At 50.9% G+C, this 19,939-nt stretch overlaps 1 protein-coding gene and 1 non-coding gene across 2 annotated transcripts in view; both read left to right on the forward strand.

Annotated features, from left to right (window-relative positions):
* SHANK3 (SH3 and multiple ankyrin repeat domains 3) overlaps positions 1–19,939 on the forward strand; it is a 613,814-nt gene that overhangs the window by 424,493 nt on the left and 169,382 nt on the right. Inside the window, 1 exon segment of the mRNA XM_060246058.1 lies at positions 3,606–3,719. Coding sequence (XP_060102041.1) covers positions 3,606–3,719 — 114 coding nt within the window.
* Positions 2,862–2,931, forward strand: TRNAT-UGU (transfer RNA threonine (anticodon UGU)). Its single transcript has one exon. It is a non-coding gene; the product is annotated as a tRNA-Thr (tRNA).

A 19,939-nucleotide genomic window follows, 5' to 3' on the forward strand; every position in this document is an offset into this window, starting at 1 on the left:
CCACGTTGAGGAACTGGTAGCCATTAAAACGGACGTGGTTTTGCTTCTTGCCAGTTCTTCTCTCCACTGGCAGAATTACCAACCTGTCTATCTACATCTTGTCTTCAGCTTTCCTTCCCTCCCTCTACCTGGAAAAATTATGGCCCAATTACACAGTGCTGGCAGCTGGACCAGGTCCAGCTGTGTTGTGGGGAACCTGCAAAGACTTGCAGAGTCACCTTGTTTTCCCTGTAACTCCTTCCCCACACTAAAATCATAGAGTTGGAAGGGACCATACAGGCCATCTAGGCCAACCCACTTTTAAAAAATCCACCTTGGTATTCTTGGTGCTTTGAGAGGGCACAGTGGGAGGGCTTCTAGTGTCCTGGCCCCACTAGTGGAACTTCTCATGGCACCTTTTTTTTTTTTGGCTACTGTGTGACACAGAGTGTTGGACTGGATGGGCCATTGGCCTCATCCAACATGACTTCTCTTATGTCCTTATGTCTGGAGCAGTGATGCTCTGTATTTCTGGTGCTTGGGGGGCACAGTGGGAGGGCTGCTAGTGTCCTGGCCCCACTGATAGACCTCCTGATGGCACTTGGTGTTTTTGGCCACTGTGTGACACAGAGTGTTGGATTGGAGGGGCCATTGGCTTAATCCAACATGGCTTCTCTTAAGTTCTTATGTCTGGGGCAGTGATGTTCTGTATTCTTGGTGCTTGGCGGGGGCGGGGGGAGCACAGTGGGAGGGCTTCTAGTGTCCTGGCTCCACTAGTGGACTTTCTCATGGCACCTTTATTTTTGGCCACTGTGTGACAGTGTTGGATTGGAGGGGCCATTGGCTTAATCCAACATGGCTTCTCTTATGTTCTTATATTCACCTTGAAGGCTCTGAGGGCAAGCCTGCCACAGAAAAAATTTCCAGAACCTTCTGACTAGAAGCATCCCTCCTCCCTCTGGTGCTTTCCCGCCAAAATTATCACATGACCAGAAGGAGAGGCGCTACTCCCTCAGCTCTCTTTCTGCTGCCTGCTCTCCCTGACACCCATTTTCCTCTTCCCACTCCTTTCTGTTGTGGCCATATTATGATTTTTATTTTGTAATTTTTGTAAATTACAAACATTTTTCACAGAAACATGATTTTTTTGAAGTACGTTAACACCTTCAGTATTTTTTTCCATACATTCAATAATCATTCTTAGGCCCCTGGTACTTAGCACTCCCCTCTTTTACACTACTGTTGTGGCTGCCTAGATATGACCACTGAGGACATTTTTAAAGCTGCAGACACCGCTTCTGTCCTTTTGGAGAGTTTTCACACGCACACTCAGTGTATGTGTGTGTCCGTGTGTATTTGGATTTCAGTTTTTCCTGCAAATCTGGAGGGGGGGGGGGTTTCCAGGTTTCTAGAAGATATTATATACACACACACTGTGGCTAATAGCCACTGATGGACCTGTGCTCCATATTTTTATCTAAACCCCTCTTGAAGGTGGCCATGCTTGTGGCCGCCACCACCTCCTGTGGCAGTGAATTCCACATGTTAATCACCCTTTGGGTGAAGAAGTACTTCCTTTTATCCGTTTTAACCTGTCTGCTCAGCAATTTCATCGAATGCCCCCGAGTTTTTGTATTGTGAGAAAGGGAGAAATATTCAATATTCTTTTCCATACATTCGATCAGGGGTCATTTTGTAGAAAAAGAGGTGGTGGATCTCATCCAGGGATTGTTATGCAGCTGCACCTCCTATTCAATGGACAAGGAGGTGGAACTCTCAGAAGGAGGAGGTGGAACTCTCAGAAAGGTTCAGGAGCTGCGCTCCTGTGAGCTCCCACTGAATCCGAGGCCTGCATTCGATAATCATTCTTAGGCCCCTGGTACTTAGCGCTCCCCTCTTTTACAGTACTGTTGTGGCTGCCTAGAGATGACCACTGAGGACATTTTTAAAGCTACAGACACCGCTTCTATCATTTTGGAGAGTTTTCGCACACACACCCAGTGTATGTGTGTGTGCGTGTGTATCTGGATTCAGTTTTTCCTGCAAATCTGTGGGGGGGGGGGTTCCAGGTTTCTAGAAGGATTTGTGCTGTCTGTCCAATGCCCCAGTTCTCTGGATTTTGGTATCCACAGATGTAGCCATGTTAAGAACTAGATATATTCACAGCTGGGGGCTAGCAAGACTTGGGGGTGTGTCCCACTCCTCTCACTCTTGCCAAGCGCAGCTGGGCCCTCTGGCAGGGCGACCTCCAAGAAATACCAGGGTTATGACACGGAGGCTGGCAATGGCAAGCCACCTCTGAATGTCCCTAGAGGTTGCCAAAAGTCAGCTTGGAAAGGAAAGGAAAGGTCCCCTGTGCAAGCACCAGTCGTTTCTGACTCTGGGGTGACGTCGCTTTCACAGCGTTTTCACGGCAGGCTTTTTATGGGATGGTTTGCCATTGCCTTCCCCAGTCATCTACGCTTCCCCCCAGCAAGCTGGGGACTCCTTTTACCGACCTCGGAAGGATGGAAGGCTGAGTCAACCTCGAGCCAGCTACCTGAACCAGCTTTCACTGGGATCGAACTCAGGTCATGAGCAGAGAGTTCAGACCACAGTACTGCAGCACTGCTGCTTTACCACTCTGCACCACCTCTGAACGTCCCTAGAGGTTGCTGGAAGTCACGGTGGCTCAGTGGTAGAGCATCTGCTTTGTAAGCAGAAGGTCCCAAATTCAATCCCCGGCATCTCCAACTCAAAAGGGTCCAGGCAAATAGGTGCGAAAAACCTCAGCTTGAGACCCTGGAGAGCCGCTGCCAGTCTGAGTAGACAAGGTTGACTTTGATGGGCTCAGGGGGTGATTCAGTATAAGGCAACTTCATATGTTCATATATGTTGGGGAGGGAGGTGGCTCAGTGGTAGAGCATCTGCTTTGTAAGCAGAAGGTCCCAGGTTCAATCCCTGGCATCTCCAACTCAAAAGGGTCCAGGCAAATAGGTGCGAAAAACCTCCGCTTGAGACCCTGGAGAGCCGCTGCCAGTCTGAGTGGACAATACTGACTTTGATGGACTGAGGGTCCGATTCAGTATAAGGCAGCTTCATATATTCATATGATGGCAAAAAAATAAATGGCTCTGAGAGGGGAACGTCAGAAGAGCCCTTCTGGGTCAGAGCAGCCATCCATGTAGTCTGGCCTCCTGCTTCTTACCATGGCCAGCCAGCTCCTCTGGAGGTCCAAACGCGAGGCACAGAGGCCAAGGCCTTCCCCGGTGGTGCCTCTCAACGCTTGCATCTTGAGAATTCTGCCACCTCAAATGTGGCAACGAAGAGTAGAGAAGGAGAGGAAGAAGAGGGAGGTTGATGGCTTGTGGGGGGCGGGTTCTCTCTTGCATGGAAGGGACAAGGCCATTGAGAAACACCCAGGAGAGCAGGGCTGGGGACAGAAGCACCAGCTCTGAAGGCAGCATTTGGCGCCGATAGTTTTGGAGCAGGGAAGGGCATGGCCTTATTGGGGTAGCATCAGAGGGGCTTATGGGCATGCCCTCCCATAACTTGTTTGCTTAATTGTCCTGTTATTGCTAGCACCAGTGTTTTTTCTCTCACGGGAACTCACTTCTCTGTCTCTCTCTCCTCTTATGCTCCCACAGTGCTCAGTATCGGAGAAGGAGGCTTTTGGGAAGGGACTGTGAAGGGACGGACTGGCTGGTTCCCCGCAGAATGTGTCGAAGAAGTGCAGATGCGGCAGTATGACCCACGGCAAGGTAAGCGGCTCTGAGCAGAGCACCAAGAAGGCCGTGGGAGAGCCACACGCACACATATGCCCTCCAGGTGCAGAACAGAGCATCCTGGGAAGGGCTGCATACTTCTCAGCTCGGACTGTGCCGGGGGACTTTGGGTGCCTGCCCTGGTTTGCGGGCTTTCCTTGAGCATAAGATTTGCCCTACTGGTGCAAGTGGGCAGTCCACCTGGGTCAGCATTTGAGGTAGGTTGCAGTTTTGGAGAGGAGTGCTGCCACAGCAGTGGCCTGTAGTACCTGAAGGCAGGCTCCTTCTGCCCAAGGAGATGGCATGTCTCGTTTTCTGGGCCTGCAGCCATTCTGACTTCTGCTAGGATTTGTACTGAAAAAACCCATGTCTGAGAGTGGCCTCAGATTGCCATCTTCTGTCCCGAAAGCTGGTTAGCCCAGAGACCCTGGAAGCTCTTGGAGAAATTGTCTGTCTTCTCTGAAGCACTCAGCCTGTGTGACTTTCCCATCTTTACTTTACTTTACTTTACTTTATTCGATTTATATCCCGCCCTACCCCACCGAGGTGGGCTCAGGGCGGCTTACAACAATAAAAGCTAACAAAGGTCGATTTAAATACAATTAAAATTATACAATAAAATACATAAAAGCCTAAAAATACATAAAACTCACATCGATATACACTATGCTACTATTACTTAAATCAGTCCTTCAAATTTCCAATATTCGGTAATCTGATGTTTAAGATTTAATAATCAGGCATTCTGCTCACAGTTAATTATATGCCAACCGGAAGAGGGTTGTTTTACAGGCCCTGCGGAAGTGTTCAAGGTTCCGCAGGGCCCTCACCTCCTCCGGGAGCTGATTCCACCAACAGGGAGCTGCAATCGAGAAGGCCCTGTCCCTGGTCGCTTTCAGACGGGCCTCCTTTGGCCCAGGGATTATAAGGAGGTTCTGAGACCCCGACCTCAGCACTCTCTGGGGGACGTGTGGGGAGAGACGGTCCCTAAGGTAGGCAGGTCCCAGACCATAAAGGGCTTTAAAGGTCATAACCAGCACCTTGTACCGAACTCGGTATGTTATCGGCAGCCAGTGCAGTCCTCGAAGCCCCGGCTGGATGTGCTCCCATCTGTTTCTGTCCTCCTGTTCTTGGAGCTCTGAGCATTGTTCTTGGGAAGAGGTGGGCTCTTGATCGTCCTTCTGTGGCTTGGTTGCTTCTTGGGGTCGTGTACTGTGGGTTCAAGTCATGGGCTGCCCTTGGTCTCGCTGGAATTAAATTGGGAGACTTTGAAAAGTGTGGGTGTGGATGTGCCGTGTATGCTTAATGGGACGAGGGTGTACCTGTGAGGGGTTTTCTCACCTGGTGGCCCGTCGTATGGCTATACGGCAGGCCACCACCTGACCTATAAAACAGAACTACTTTTTTAAAAAGTCAGAAGAAAAAATAATCCAACTTGCGGCTTTTCTGGACAGCAGGGCTCTGAAGACTGCAAGCAGCAAGCGGAAGTTGTATTCAGCTGTTATATGCTGTGATTTCACCAAGGGCTAGAAAGTGGGTTTTGGCAAAAAGTTGGAACTCTTGGGCACTGCACTGTATGAAAGAAGACGCACTGGCAGCATAAAGAGTGTCCTTGCTCCAGTTTTGTCCTGTAATACCCACTTATTTTGTGGGAGCTGTTCTAGAGGCCTGGCCTTCTCAGTTACATAACTGGCATACAGAAGTTGCATTTTTGACTGTTCCGATTCCAGCCGCCTGCCCGGGCTCATTCTGGGGCTATTGGTGGTGAAGGATGCCTTTCCTAATCATTCAGGCAGGAGGACCTCACCTCTTGCGCAGCAAAAGAAGACATCCATGATATATGCTGGAATCCTCTTTTTTTCCAGCTTTTGAGTGACTAAACTTAGAACATAAGAACATAAGAGAAGCCATGTTAGATCAGGCCAATGGCCCATCCAGTCCAACACTCTGTAACACACAGTGGCAAAAAATTTTATATATACACACACACTGTGGCAAATAGCCACTGATGGACCTCTGCTCCATATTTTTATCTAAACCCCTCTTGAAGCTGGCTATGCTTGTGGCCGCCACCACCTCCTGTGGCAGTGAATGCCAAATGTTAATCACCCTTTGGGTGAAGAAGGACTTCCTTTTATCCGTTTTAACCTGTCTGCTCAGCAATTTCAAAACTTCATAATGGGGCCCAGACATGTAAAGGCATTTGCAAAACAAAGAAGAATAAGGGCAAGGCTCCTTTGAGGAAGGATGTAGAGAAAATATTTTTTGGGGGAGGGACTGTGGCTCAGTGGCAGAGCACCTCCTTGGTAAGCAGAAGGTCCCAGGTTCAATCCCCGGCATTTCCAAAAAAGGGTCCAGGCAAATAAATGTGAAAAACCTCAGCTGGAGACCCTGGAGAGCTGCTGCCAGTCTGAGTAGACAAGACTGACTTTGATGGGCCCAGGGTCTGATGCAGTATAAGGCAGCCTCATATGTTCATATTAGGGGAGGGACGGTGGCTGAGTCATAGAGCATCTGCTTGGTAAGCAGAAGGTCCCAGGTTCCATCCCCGGCATCTCCAACTTAAAAGAGTCCAGGCAAGTAGGCGTGAAAAACCTCAGCTTGAGACCCTGAAGAGCAGGGGAGGGACTGTGGCTGAGTGGCAGAGCATAATAATAATAACTTTATATTTCTATCCCGCCCTCCCCGCCAAGGCAGGCTCAGGGCGGCTCACAGCATAAAAATACGTTATACATCAAGTTATACTTATAAATTCATGGTTAAAACAATTTACAGATTAAGTCTTGGTAAGCAGAAGGTCCCAGTTTCAATCCCCGGCATCTCCAAAAAAAAGGTCCAGGCAAAGAGGCGTGAAGAACCTTAGCTGGAGACCCTGGAGAGCCGCTGCCAGTCTGAGTAGACAAGACTGACTTTGATGGACCCCGGGGGGTCTGATTCAGTAGAAGGCAGCTTCATAGGTTCATGTCCATATGTTCCCCCAGGCTCCATAGCTCGACCTGCAGGAGTTCAGGAGCTGGAGCCGACCGTCTGTCCTGGATGTGGGTGAATGGAGGTGGCCTTAAATCCTCCTGCAGGGAGGCAGAGCAAAAGGGCCCTACCCCTTTGTGTGCAGGTGATGAGTATTTTCAGGTGCTGTACCTGGCTGCAAGGGGGCAACTGTTGCGACAGGGCTGAGGTGGTTCAGGGCCCCCCCTGCACATTGAAGGGGCCTCCTGGAGGTCTCCGAATGGCCTCCTTCCATCATCTAGGAGGAGTCTGCTGGTCTGTGGAGTGGCTTGAAATTGGGTCCAGTTTTTGGCTTGGCACATATGCAAATATGAACTGCTGGGAGTGGCCCCAGGCCCTGAGAGCTTGACCTGGAATTCCCCAGGGAAGTCACCCAGCAGGCAGCACAGACTCTCTTCCTCAGCCCACATGGCATCCACTCCACAGAGCAGGGGCAGGGAAGCCACGGCCAAGCCTCTGTTTGAACAGAAGAAGATAAGAAGAAGAGATTGGATTTATATCCCGCCCTCCACTCGGAAGAGTCTCAGAGCGGCTCACAATCTCCTTTCCCTTCCTCCCCCACAACAGGCACCCTGTGAGGTAGATGAAGATATTGGATTTATATCCCGCCCTCCACTCCAAAGAGTCTCAGAGCAGCTCACAATCTCCTTTCCCTTCTTCCCCCACAATAGACACCCTGTGAGGTAGATGAAGATGTTGGATTTATATCCCACCCTCCACTCCGAAGAGTCTCAGAGCGGCTCACAAACTCCTTTTCCTCCCCCCCTACAACAGGCACCTTGTGAGATAGATGAAGATATTGGATTTACTGTATATCCCGCCCTCCACTCCGAAGAGTCTCAGAGCGGCTCCCAATCTCCTTTACCTTCCTCCCCCACAACAGACACCCTGTGAGGTAGATGAAGATATTAGATTTATATCCCGCCCTCCACTCCGAAGAGTCTCAGAGCGGCTCACAATCTCCTTTACCTTCCTCCGTCACAACAGACACCCTGTGAGGTAGATGAAGATATTGGATTTATATCCCGCCCTCCACTCCGAAGAGTCTCAGAGCGGCTCACAATCTCCTTTACCTTCCTCCCCCACAACAGACACCCTGTGAGGTAGAGGAAGATATTAGATTTATATCCCGCCCTCCACTCCGAAGAGTCTCAGAGCGGCTCACAATCTCCTTTACCTTCCTCCCTCACAACAGACACCCTGTGAGGTAGATGAAGATATTGGGTTTATATCCCGCCCTCCACTCCGAAGAGTCTCAGAGCAGCTCACAATCTCCTTTCCCTTTCTCCCCCACAACAGACGCCCTGTGAGGTGGGTGGTGCTGAGAGGGCTCCCACAGCAGCTGCCCTTTCAAGGACAACCTCTGCCACAGCTCTGGCTGACCCAAGGCCATTCCAACAGGTGCAAGTGGAGGAGTGGGGAATCAAGCCCGGTTCTCCCAGATAAGAGTCCGAACACTTAACCGCTACACCAAACAGCACTTATTTAAGTGGAGCTCTCTGAGCTGGAACGTCTGGTGCTACTTCAGCCACCTCCCCTCTGTGTGAGCAGGAAACTCTAACTTTACCATCTTCTGGGCACTACTGAGAGCAGAAGACGACTTTGTGCCTCGCCCTTCTGCATTTCCTTCCTTTAGAAGGGAGTCTGTCCCTCCTTTATACTTCGATTGCACCCCCCAAAAATGGGGTCTGATCGAGACCCATGTCCAGCTCGGGCCTTGAAGGTTTCTGTGTTAAAAAGCTGTCCTGTTGTCTGTCGCCAGCAGCAGTGGAAGGGCAGGGACAACGTTCCGTCCCGCCACCCCTGTTTCATCCTGTGGGAGTGAGCACAGAGGCTCTCCTATTAGCAGTAGGTTGGGGGGTGATGTGGGGAGCAGATTGGGGAAGGGGCGATCCCTCAATGTCAGCGTGTCTTCTTTGCGTGTAGGAAGTCCCAGGGTCAATCCCAGGCATCTCCAGTTTTAAAAGGAGGACCAGGCAGGAGGTGATGTGAAAAACCTCAGCCTGAGACCCCAGAGAGCCACTGCTGGTCGGAGCGGAGACATTATTGAATATGATGGACCAAAAGGTCTGGTTTTGTATAAGGCAGCAGTCCTTGTCTTCTGTTTCGTTTTTCATGGGTATCTGGTCTATAGGGCTGATTCAGGACATTGTGAACCGTTAAAGTTGCCTTGTTTTGAGTGGAAGCATCGCTTTTGTTCAAGGTTACTTTGCAAAAAGATTTATCTACCAGTTTTCTCCCAGTGAAGGGCCTTGAGGCAGTTTACAAAGCCCAGTTAGACAAATATGGGTCAAGCCCACCAATATCCATTACACCTGTCATGGAGAAAAACACCTCCTAGCTGCACTGGGTGTTTGGGGGAGGGGCAACAGTGGGAGGGTTTCTAGTGTCCTGGTCCTACTGATGGACCTCCTGATGGCACCTGAGGTTTTTTTGACCACTGTGTGACACAGAGTGTTGGATTGGATGGGCCATTGGCCTGATCCAACATGGCTTCTCTTCTGTTCTTATGTGACACAGAGTGTTGGACTGAATGGGCCATTGGCATGATCCAACATGGCTTCTCTTCTGTTCTTATGTGACACAGAGTGTTGGACTGGATGGGCCACTGGTCTGATTCAACAGGACTTCTCTTATGTCTGGGGCAGTGATGCTCTGTATTCTTGGTGTTTGGGGGGGGGGCAACAGTGAGAGGATTTCTTGTGTTCTGGCCCCACTGATGGACCTACTGATGGCACCTGATGTTTTTTTGACTACTGTGTGACACAGAATGTTGGACTGGATGGGCCACTGGCCTGATCCAACATGGCTTCTCTTATGTTCTTACGTGACACAGAGTGTTGGACTGGATAGGCCATTGGCCTGATCCAACATGGCTTCTCTTATGTTCTTATGTGACACAGAGTGTTGGACTGGATAGGCCATTGGCCTGATCCAACATGGCTTCTTTTATGTTCTTACGTGACCCAGAGTTTTGGACTGGATGGGCCATTGGCCTGATCCAACAGGGCTTCTCTGATGTTCTTATGTGACACAGAGTTTTGGACTGGATGGGCCACTGGCCTGATCCAACATGGCTTCTCTTATGTGACACAGAATGTTGGACTGGATGGGCCATTGGCCTTATCCAACATGACTTCTCTTATGTTCTTAAAAGGGTGCACTTCCTGACAATGTCCTCTGGCATCAGGTTGCACTGCCTCATTTGCTGAGTGTGGCCATCAGAGCGGGGCCACCACTGAAAAGGCTGCTGCTTCAGACTGAGGAATGGAGCAGGGTGGGGCACAGCTTCATAGCAGGAGAGGAGGGTTTGGGTGGTGGTGGTGGTGGGTGAAAGGCTCTCCGGGTGTAGCTGGAAAGAAAGTGGCCCCAGCAGAGATGTTTTGGAGCAGGTGTGAATGTGTTCAGGCTTGCATGCTACAGGCAGAAGGTAGCAGGCAGATGCTTCTTTTCTGTGTAAGTGAGAAGGATAGGCAGGAGAGCTGGGGAGGGCTTGCCAGGAAATGGCTCTGATTCAGTTCTCTTGCCTTAATTAATTGTGCGCTCTCCCAGCACCTCCATTTAGTAGGAGGGGCTTTCTTTGCACCGTGTGCCTCTGCTTCAGTTAGCCCTCCCCAGCAATGTGAGCACAGTGAGAGATCCCTGCTGCAGCCTTCTCCAGCCCCGGGACTTCTGCACTCCAGAAGGGGGTTTGAACAAAGCCTTCCTCATAAGGAGGCCTTCTTGTACAGGGCCGTGCAGCTGCCTTGCTTCTTGGGCCTATTCAAGGCAGTGTGTGTGCCGGCGCGTGTGTGTGTGTTTTGCTGGCTTAGCTGCAGACCCTTGGCACACGCCGGCCTCCAGTACAAAACGAGGGAACAGATGGCAGAGAGGCTCTGCAGCCACAGCTGAATAATCAGAGCGGAGAAGCAGGAATGTGCCAGAGATGTCCGCAGGAAGAGCTAAAGAAGAGCTGGCGACATGAGCAGTGTGGCTGGAGGCCCTCTCTCAGGCTCCCTTTTGGGGCTAGGATCGAGATGGGCCGCCACGTTCGTCTGTCTGCAGCAGCAGAAAAGAGTAAGAGTCCAGCAGCACCTGGAAGACTCACACAATTTCTGGCAGGGCAGAGGCGTTCTTCCTTCCTTTCTTCAGATCCCTCTTCTGGTCTTTTGGATCAGGGGAGGCCGGGAGCAGCCGGGGCCAGGAAGAAACATTCAGCTGGGCAAAGTCAGGAGGAGCAGCCAGCAGAAACAGCCAGACCTGACTCTGCCCGGCAGAGACTTGGGCACAACGTGAGCTGCAGGCAACCATCATAGAATCCTAGAGTTGGAAGGGACCTCCAGGGTCATCTAGTCCAACCCCCTGCACGATGCAGGAAACTCACAAACACTTCCCTCTACATTCACAGGATCTTCATTGCTGTCAGGTGGCCATCTAGCCTCTGTTTCAAAACCGCCAAGGAAGGAGAGCCCACCACCTCCCGAGGAAGCCTGTTCCACCGAGGAACCGCTCTAAACTCACAAACCCTTCCCCTTAAATTCACAGGATCTTCATTGCTGTCAGATGGCCATCCAGCCTCTGTTGAAAAACCTCCAAGGAAGGAGAGCCCACCACCTCCCCAGGAGGAAGCCTGTTCCACTGAGGAACCCCTCTAATCTCACAAACAGCTCCCCCTAAATTCACAGGATCTTCATTGCTCTCAGATGGCCATCCAGCCTCTGTTTAAAACCTCCAAGGAAGGAGAGCCCACCACCTCCCAAGGAGGAAGCCTGTTCTACTGAGGAACCCCTCTAAACTCACAAACGCCTCCCCCTAAATTCACAGGATCTTCATTGCAGTCAGATGGCCATCCAGCTTCTGTTTAAAACCTCCAAGGAAAGAGAGCCCACTGCCTCCCAAGGAGGAAGCCTGTTCCACTGAGGAAGTTCTTCCTAATGTTAAGCCAGAAACTCTTTTGATTTAATTTCAACCCATTGGTTCTGGTCCTACTTTCCGGGGCCACAGAAAACAATTTGATTTATTAGATTTATATCCCACCCTCCTCGCCGAAGCAGACTCATGGTGGCTAACAACCAATAAAAGCAATATATCACAGTAGAACAATTAATTAAACAATTCATCAATAAAACAATTTAAACAAAACAACAGTTAAAACAGTTTGGTGCTAATATCATTTGATCTCCGATGGTATTCAGTGCTCTTAAGTATCCTTTATGTTACTATATTGGCAATTCAGTTAAAGGCTAGCTGAACTCCACACCAATTCCACCCCATCCTCTCTAGGACAGCCCTTCAAGTACTTGAAGATGGTGATCCTATCACCTCTCAGCCACCTCCTCTCCAGGCTAAACAGGCCCAGCTCCTTTAACCTTTCTTCATAGGACTTGGTCTCCAGACCCCTCACCATCTTCGCCGCTCTCCTCTGGACCCCTTCCAGCTTCTCTCTATCCTTCTTAAAATGTGGTGCCCAAAACTGAGCACAATACTCCAGGTGAGGTCTTACCAGAGCAGAGTAAAGCGATACCATCACTTCACATGATCTGGACACTATACTTCTGTTGATACAGCCCAAAATTGCATTGGCCTTTTTAGCCACCGCATCACACGGAGGAGGCAGCTGCAGTAGCCCTCCATTACTTGCCGGAGCAGAACTGGAGACCTTGGCATTAGGTTTTGGGTGCAATGCAGAGGCGTGAGAACGGGCAGGTGGCTGTCAAAATCCCCAAAGGATGTGGTTAGGAAGAGAGGCTGGGAGACAGTGCTGCCTTCTCCTCTGCTGCCCCCCCCCCTCCATTTGTTTCTCCCCATCCTGATTCTTCTTTTGCCTCCTCCTTTCCCTCCCAATCAAGAATGTTAATTGCTGAAGTCTTCCTATGCAATTGTAGATTTCAGTCATCTCACTAATTGCTCTGAAGCAGCTCTTGATTCTCATTAACATTTCCGTATTTAAATGTTACAATCATGTTGCTTTTACCATCTTTGTGAGTCCAGGCCATATGCAAAGAGCTGGGGGAGGAGAAACATGCTCTGTCCCTGGGAGTGGGGTGGGGGAAGGGGGAGCTGGTCCCTTTTTCCTCTGTCAGGAGGGAAGTTTGTGTAGTCTTCTTCCCAGGAGCTATAGGCATCTTCAGAGCCATAGACCAGGGGTGGCCAAACTGTGGTTTGGGAGCCACATGTGACTCTTTCACACATACTGTGGCTGGCAACAGATGGCCGGCTCAGGGTGGCATGAAGCCACTCCAAAGAGAGCTGGCCAGAAACGGAGCGGCCGGGAGCCTCCAGACAGCATGCTGCCGGCCCCCGAAACAGGGACAGCTCCTCCTGGCCGCTCCCCAGGTGCTTTCCAGCCATCCAGGTGGCCAGGAAGTGCCTCAAAGCCACCTTGGAATTTAGGCACCACTTTCTAAGGTGGCTTTGATCTGGCTCCAGGCAGGCTGTGGTCGGGACAGGTGTGCACGTGTGGGCACCCTTTTCTCGTGCACCTGCCCCCCCGTCCCCCCAGGGTGGCTTAAACCACCTATCTGTTATCACCCTGAGTGGCTCTCGAAGGTGGGGGCTGAGAGACGTCTGAGAGGACTGGGACTGGCCGAAGGTTGCCCAACTGGCTTCATGTAGAGGAGGAGGAGTGGGAAAGCAGACCCACTGGCTCTCAGGGATGCAGCAGGCCCTTGTGGTGGGGGAGTTCCCCCCCCCTCCATAATCTCATGCTGTTTTCTCTTGCATGCTGCCTTTGACTCTGTAAAAAAAGCCCAGCATCTATCTCCAGCAAAGTGTCCTGCAACACACACTAAACTACTCCTTGACTCCCTATTAAGGAAAAGTACAAAACCATCTCACTGTCTTATTAGCAGCCTTCTGCTAAACAGTTGCCAGGTTCTTTGTAGCGTCTCTCCAGGTTATCCGGAGTGGTGAGTTTCCCCTCAGTGGTTTGTCCCTTGGCTGTTTTTCCTGTTTTCCACCAAGCCTCATTCAAGCTGTCTAAAATTTTCCACTTTAGTCTAACTACATCTCTCTTTTGTCATATTTAAAACAGCAGCCTTTCTTTCCCCTCCCCCACCCCCATTCTGGCATAGCATCCCTCGCTAAGCCATGGTGACAGCATCAGAAGAGCCCCACAGGATCAGAGCAGTGGCCCACCTCATCCCGCTTCACGCACCAGGCACTGGACAACCAGCTGGCCCCAGAGGCCACCACCCGGGGCACAGGAGCCGAGCTCTTCTCCTAACGTGGCCTAGTCCTGCAATTCAGAGGTTGACTGCCTTTGCACATGGAAGTTCCCTCTGACAGTCTGCTCATGTCCCCAACCCCTGGTCTAATTCATACAGGCTGTGGACCAGTCCTGATCCGTGGCCTGTTAGCAACCGGGCCATGAGTTGTATGATTATTTCCTTATATATTACAATGTAGTAGTAGCAGGAGGAGGAGGAAGAGGAAGAAGAAGCTGACGACTATGACTACGACATTGGATTTATATCCTGCCCTCCACTCCGAATCTCAGAGTGGCTCACAATCTCCTTTATCTTCCTCCCCACAACAGACATCCTGTGAGCTGGGTAGGCTGAGAGAGCTCGCCCCAGAAGCTGCCCTTTCAAGGACAGAGTCTCAGAGCGGCTTTCAATCTCCTTTCCCTTCCTCCCCTACAACAGACACCCTGTGAGGTGCATGGGGGTGAGAGAGCTCTCCCCAGAAGCTGCCCTTTCAAGGATAACTTTTGCAAGAGCTATGGCTGACTCAAGGCCATTCCAGCAGCTGCAAGTGGAGGAATGGGGAATCAAACCCTGTTCTCCCAGATAAGAGATCTCTGGCTGACCCATGGCCATTCCAGCAGATGCAAGTGGAGGAGGGGGGAATCAAACCCGGTTCTCCCAGATAAGAGAGCTCTGGCTGACCCAAGGCCATTTCAGCAGCTGCAAGTGGAGGAGTGGGGAATCAAACCCGGTTCTCCCAGATAAGAGAGCTCTGGCTGACCCAAGGCCATTCCAGCAGCTGCAAGTGGAGGAGTGGGGAATCAAACCCGGTTCTCCCAGATAAGAGAGCTCTGGCTGACCCAAGGCCATTTCAGCAGCTGCAAGTGGAGGAGTGGGGAATCAAACCCGGTTCTCCCAGATAAGAGAGCTCTGGCTGACCCAAGGCCATTCCAGCAGCTGCAAGTGGAGGAGGGGGGAATCAAACCCAGTTCTCCCAGATAAGAGATCTCTGGCTGACCCAAGGCCATTCCAGCAGATGCAAGTGGAGGAGTTGGGAATCAAACCCGGTTCTCCCAGAGAAGAGAGATCTGGCTGACCCAAGGCCATTCCAGCAGATGCAAGTGGAGGAGTGGGGAATCAAACCCGGTTCTCCCAGATAAGAGAGCTCTGGCTGACCCAAGGCCATTCCAGCAGCTGCAAGTGGAGGAGGGGGGAATCAAACCCAGTTCTCCCAGATAAGAGATCTCTGGCTGACCCAAGGCCATTCCAGCAGATGCAAGTGGAGGAGTTGGGAATCAAACCCGGTTCTCCCAGAGAAGAGAGCTCTGGCTGAACCAAGGCCATTCCAGCAGATGCAAGTGGAGGAGTGGGGAATCAAACCCGGTTCTCCCAGATAAGAGAGCTCTGGCTGACCCAAGGCCATTCCAGCAGCTGCAAGTGGAGGAGGGGGGAATCAAACCCAGTTCTCCCAGATAAGAGATCTCTGGCTAACCCAAGGCCATTCCAGCAGCTGCAAGTGGAGGAGGGGGGAATCAAACCCGGTTCTCCCAGATAAGAGAGCTCTGGCTGACCCAAGGCCATTCCAGCAGCTGCAAGTGGAGGAGGGGGGAATCAAACCCGGTTCTCCCAGATAAGAGATCTCTGGCTGACCCAAGGCCATTCCAGCAGCTGCAAGTGGAGGAGTGGGGAATCAAACCCGGTTCTCCCAGATAAGAGAGCTCTGGCTGACCCAAGGCCATTCCAGCAGCTGCAAGTGGAGGAGGGGGGAATCAAACCCAGTTCTCCCAGATAAGAGAGCTCTGGCTGACCCAAGGTCATTCCAGCAGCTGCAAGTGGAGGAGGGGGGAATCAAACCCAGTTCTCCCAGAGAAGAGAGCTCTGGCTGACCCAAGGCCATTCCAGCAGATGCAAGTGGAGGAGTGGGGAATCAAACCCGGTTCTCCCAGATAAGAGAGCTCTGGCTGACCCAAGGCCATTCCAGCAGCTGCAAGTGGAGGAGGGGGGAATCAAACCCAGTTCTCCCAGATAAGAGATCTCTGGCTAACCCAAGGCCATTCCAGCAGCTGCAAGTGGAGGAGGGGGGAATCAAACCCGGTTCTCCCAGATAAGAGAGCTCTGGCTGACCCAAGGCCATTCCAGCAGCTGCAAGTGGAGGAGGGGGGAATCAAACCCAGTTCTCCCAGATAAGAGATCTCTGGCTGACCCAAGGCCATTCCAGCAGCTGCAAGTGGAGGAGTGGGGAATCAAACCCGGTTCTCCCAGATAAGAGAGCTCTGGCTGACCCAAGGCCATTCCAGCAGCTGCAAGTGGAGGAGGGGGGAATCAAACCCAGTTCTCCCAGATAAGAGAGCTCTGGCTGACCCAAGGTCATTCCAGCAGCTGCAAGTGGAGGAGGGGGGAATCAAACCCGGTTCTCCCAGATAAGAGAGCTATGGCTCACCCAAGGCCATTCCAGCAGATGCAAGTGGAGGAGGAGGGAATCAAACCCGGTTCTCCCAGATAAGAGAGCTATGGCTGACCCAAGGCCATTCCAGGAGCTGCAAATGGAGTAGTGCGGAATCAAACGTGGTTCTCCCAGATAAGAGTCTACACACTTAACCACTACACCAAAATAAAGTGCACAATTATATCATCCCGAAATCATGCCCCCCCACCCCCTATTCATGGAAGAATTGTCTTCCATAAAACCGTTCCCTGGTGCCAGAAAGGTTGGGGACCGCTGAGTCAGACCAATGGTCCATCAAGGTCAATCTTGTCTACTCAGACTGGCAGTGGCTCTCCAAGGTCTCAGACTTCCACATAACCTACTGCCTCATTCTTCTAACTGTGGACAGTGGTGACTGAACCTGAAACCTTCTGCATGCAAAGCAGGGGCTCTTCCACTGAGCCGCAGCCCATCAGCCCTGCTCAGGTGAAAGATGAGAAAGGAAGAGTGACTTGTGGGAGTCAGCTTGGTCCCCAGGTCTCCCAGATGCAGAGCTCTCCTGAGACTGCACATCAGTGCCACCTCATGCCCCCTCTCTGCTTTGCTGTAGCAAATCCCAAGTGGGGGCCGGCAGAGGCACACCCCTCCCAGCTTCTCCTGAGTCTTCCTGCTTCTCTCTCCTGGCCTGGCATTAGACATAGGCCTTGTGGCAGCAAAACTAGGGCTGGATGGTGAACACATTCTGGCGGCCTGAATCGCAGCAGCTGAACCAATGGGGAAATGGGCTGTTGTGCGGGCAGAGAAAGGAAGAAAAGAGGCCCCCCCATGAGTATGCCCCAGGGGCAGAGCCAAGGCTTAGAGCAAAGCCCCCCCCCCCATCTGTGGTGCTTGAGCGTGAAATCCTTAATGTTCTCTTCCTGAAAATTTGCATTAAATCAAAGGATTTTAAAGAGCTTGCTTAGCAGGGCTTGTTTTCAAAAAGCCCTTGGTTTTAAGTCTTCTTCTTCCTAATTGTTTGCATTAAGGACTTCCCCTGTGCAAAAGTGCTTTCTCCAGTTCCTTATGTGTGGAAGGTCATTAGAGCTCCCAACTTTGTTTTTGTTTTCCAAATGACTGACAGAGGCTCCCTGTCCTTCCCAGGACAAAAAGAAACCACACAAAAACCAAACCTTGGCTATTTATATATCTGAGCTGAGATTCTGCCCTGTCCCAGATGCTCAGGTTGTGTTCTTCTGGGTTTCTAAGGATAGAATAAAATATCATAAATCAAAATAACTCCCTCCCCCATGTACCTTTTAACCTTGGTAGCCAATTGTCTCCCCATAATGGGAAGGTTTTTTGTATTTCTTCCAAATTCTTCTTAGTTTGAGGGTGCGGGATAGTGAGGGAAGGGATCTTCTACATAACCTTGAATTAATGCTTGAAAGACACAGACAGAGGGAGGAAATTCACAAACACCTCCCCCTAAATTCATAGGATCCCCATTGCTGTCAGATGGCCATCTAGCCTCTGTTGAAAAACCTCCAAGGAAGGAGAGCCCACCACCTTCCCAGGAGGAAGCCTGTTTCACTGAGGAACCACTCTAAACTCACAAACCACTCCCCACTAAATTCACAGGATCCTCATTGCTGTCAGATGGCCATCTAGCCTCTGTTGAAAAACCTCCAAGGAAGGAGAGCCCACCACCTCCCCTGGAGGAAGCCTGTTCCACTGAGGAACCGCTGTAAACTCACAAACACCTCCCCCTAAATTCACAGGATCACCATTGCTCTCACATGGCCACCTAGCCTCTGTTGAAAAACCTCCAAGGAAGGAGAGCCCACCACCTCCCCAGGAGGAAGCCTGTTCCACTGAGGAACCACTCTAAACTCACAAACACCTCCCCCTAAATTCACAGGATCCTCATTGCTGTCAGATGGCCATCTAGCCTCTGTTGAAAAACCTCCAAGGAAGGAGAGCCCACCACCTCCTGAAGAATCATAGAATTGGAAGGGACCTCCAGGGTCATCTAGTCCAAACTCCTGCACAGTGCAGGAAACTCACAAATGCCTCCCCCTAAATTCACAGAATCCGCATTGCTGTCAGATGGCCACCTAGCTTCTGTTGAAAAACCTCCAAGGAAGGAGAGCCCACCACCTCCCAAGGAGGAAGCCTGTTCCACTGAGGAACCGCTCTAACGGTCAGGAAGTTCTTCCTAATGCTGAGCCAGAAACGCTTTTGATTTAATTTCAACCCATTGGTTCTGGTCCTGCCTTCCGGGGCCACAGAAAATAATACCACCCCATCTTCTATAGGACAGCCCTTCAAGGACTTGAAGATGGTGATCCTATCACCTCTCAGCTGCCTCCTCTCCAGGCTAAACATGCCCAGCTCCTTCAACCTTTCCTCATAGGCCTTGGTCTCCAGACCCCTCACCATCTTTGTCGCTCTCCTCTGGACCCGTTCCAGCTTGTCTATTTCCTTCTCAAAATGTGGTGCCCAAAACTGAACACAAGACTCCAGGGGAGGTCTTACCAGAGCAGAGTAAAGTGATACCATCACATCACGTGATCTGGACACTAGACTTCTGTTGATACAGCTCCAAATTGCATTTGCCTTTTTAGCCACCGCATCACACTGTTGACTCATGTTCAGCGTATGGTCCACTTAGACCCCTAAAACCTTTTCGCACAGACTACTGCTAGGACAAGTATGTTTCATTGCAAACAGATATTTGGTTCACTTCTATGGCAACCAGTTTTCTTCTGGAAATGCAAGGCTTACAGAATGGGATGCTTGCCTTTAGTCAGCGATTGAGTTCAGTCTCTTGTTATCTTGATGAAGTAAATCTTTATTTGAATGACTGGTTTGAATTGCCTTGATTTCAACAGGATCCACTCTGTGTCAGGCTCCGTATGCCGGTCCCCTCATGTGACCTGGCTGCGTCTTCTCTAAATATAGGCCCTCCTTCTCCATCCTCTCTTTCTGTCTCTCTTGCCAAGTGGCTCTCTGTCCCCCTGCTCTCTTCTGTCCTCTCCATCCATCAGCCCCAATCCCCAGTGCCTGCTTGACAGCTCCATTAAGCACCAGCTCAGCAGGGGCTATATTTAGAAGTCAGGAGGAGAATGAGCCTTCTGCCTGCGGACAGCCCATAAATCCAACTTTCTCCACCGAAATCACACCGTTTCTGTTTTCTTATCTGGAGTGAGATTGATAGGAGTATTTTCCCATGAGGAAGAAGAGCCTTGCCAAGCAAGAGAAGGGGAGACGGGGTGGGGAGGGGGGGCGAGAGAGAGAAGTGGCCCTGGACTTTCCACTTGGAGCTGAGCTGTCTCCATTTCCTGAACCTCTCACACATGAATCATAGAATCATAGAGTTGGAAGGGACCTCCAGGGTCATCAACCCCCTGCACAATGCAGGAAACCCATAAATACCTACCCCAAATCCACAGGATCTGCATTGCTGTCAGATGGCCACCTAGCCTCTGTTTAAAAACCTCCAAGGAAGGAGAGCCCACCCCCTCCTGAGGAGGAAGCCTGTTCCACTGAGGAAACGTTCTCACTGTCAGGAAGTTCTTAAAATAATAGAATCACAGAGTTGGAAGGGATCTCCAGGGTCATCTAGTCCAACCCCCTGCACA

Source organism: Heteronotia binoei, chromosome 8 (genome assembly GCF_032191835.1).
Source record: "Heteronotia binoei isolate CCM8104 ecotype False Entrance Well chromosome 8, APGP_CSIRO_Hbin_v1, whole genome shotgun sequence".
In the NCBI taxonomy this organism is placed as follows: domain Eukaryota; kingdom Metazoa; phylum Chordata; class Lepidosauria; order Squamata; family Gekkonidae; genus Heteronotia; species Heteronotia binoei.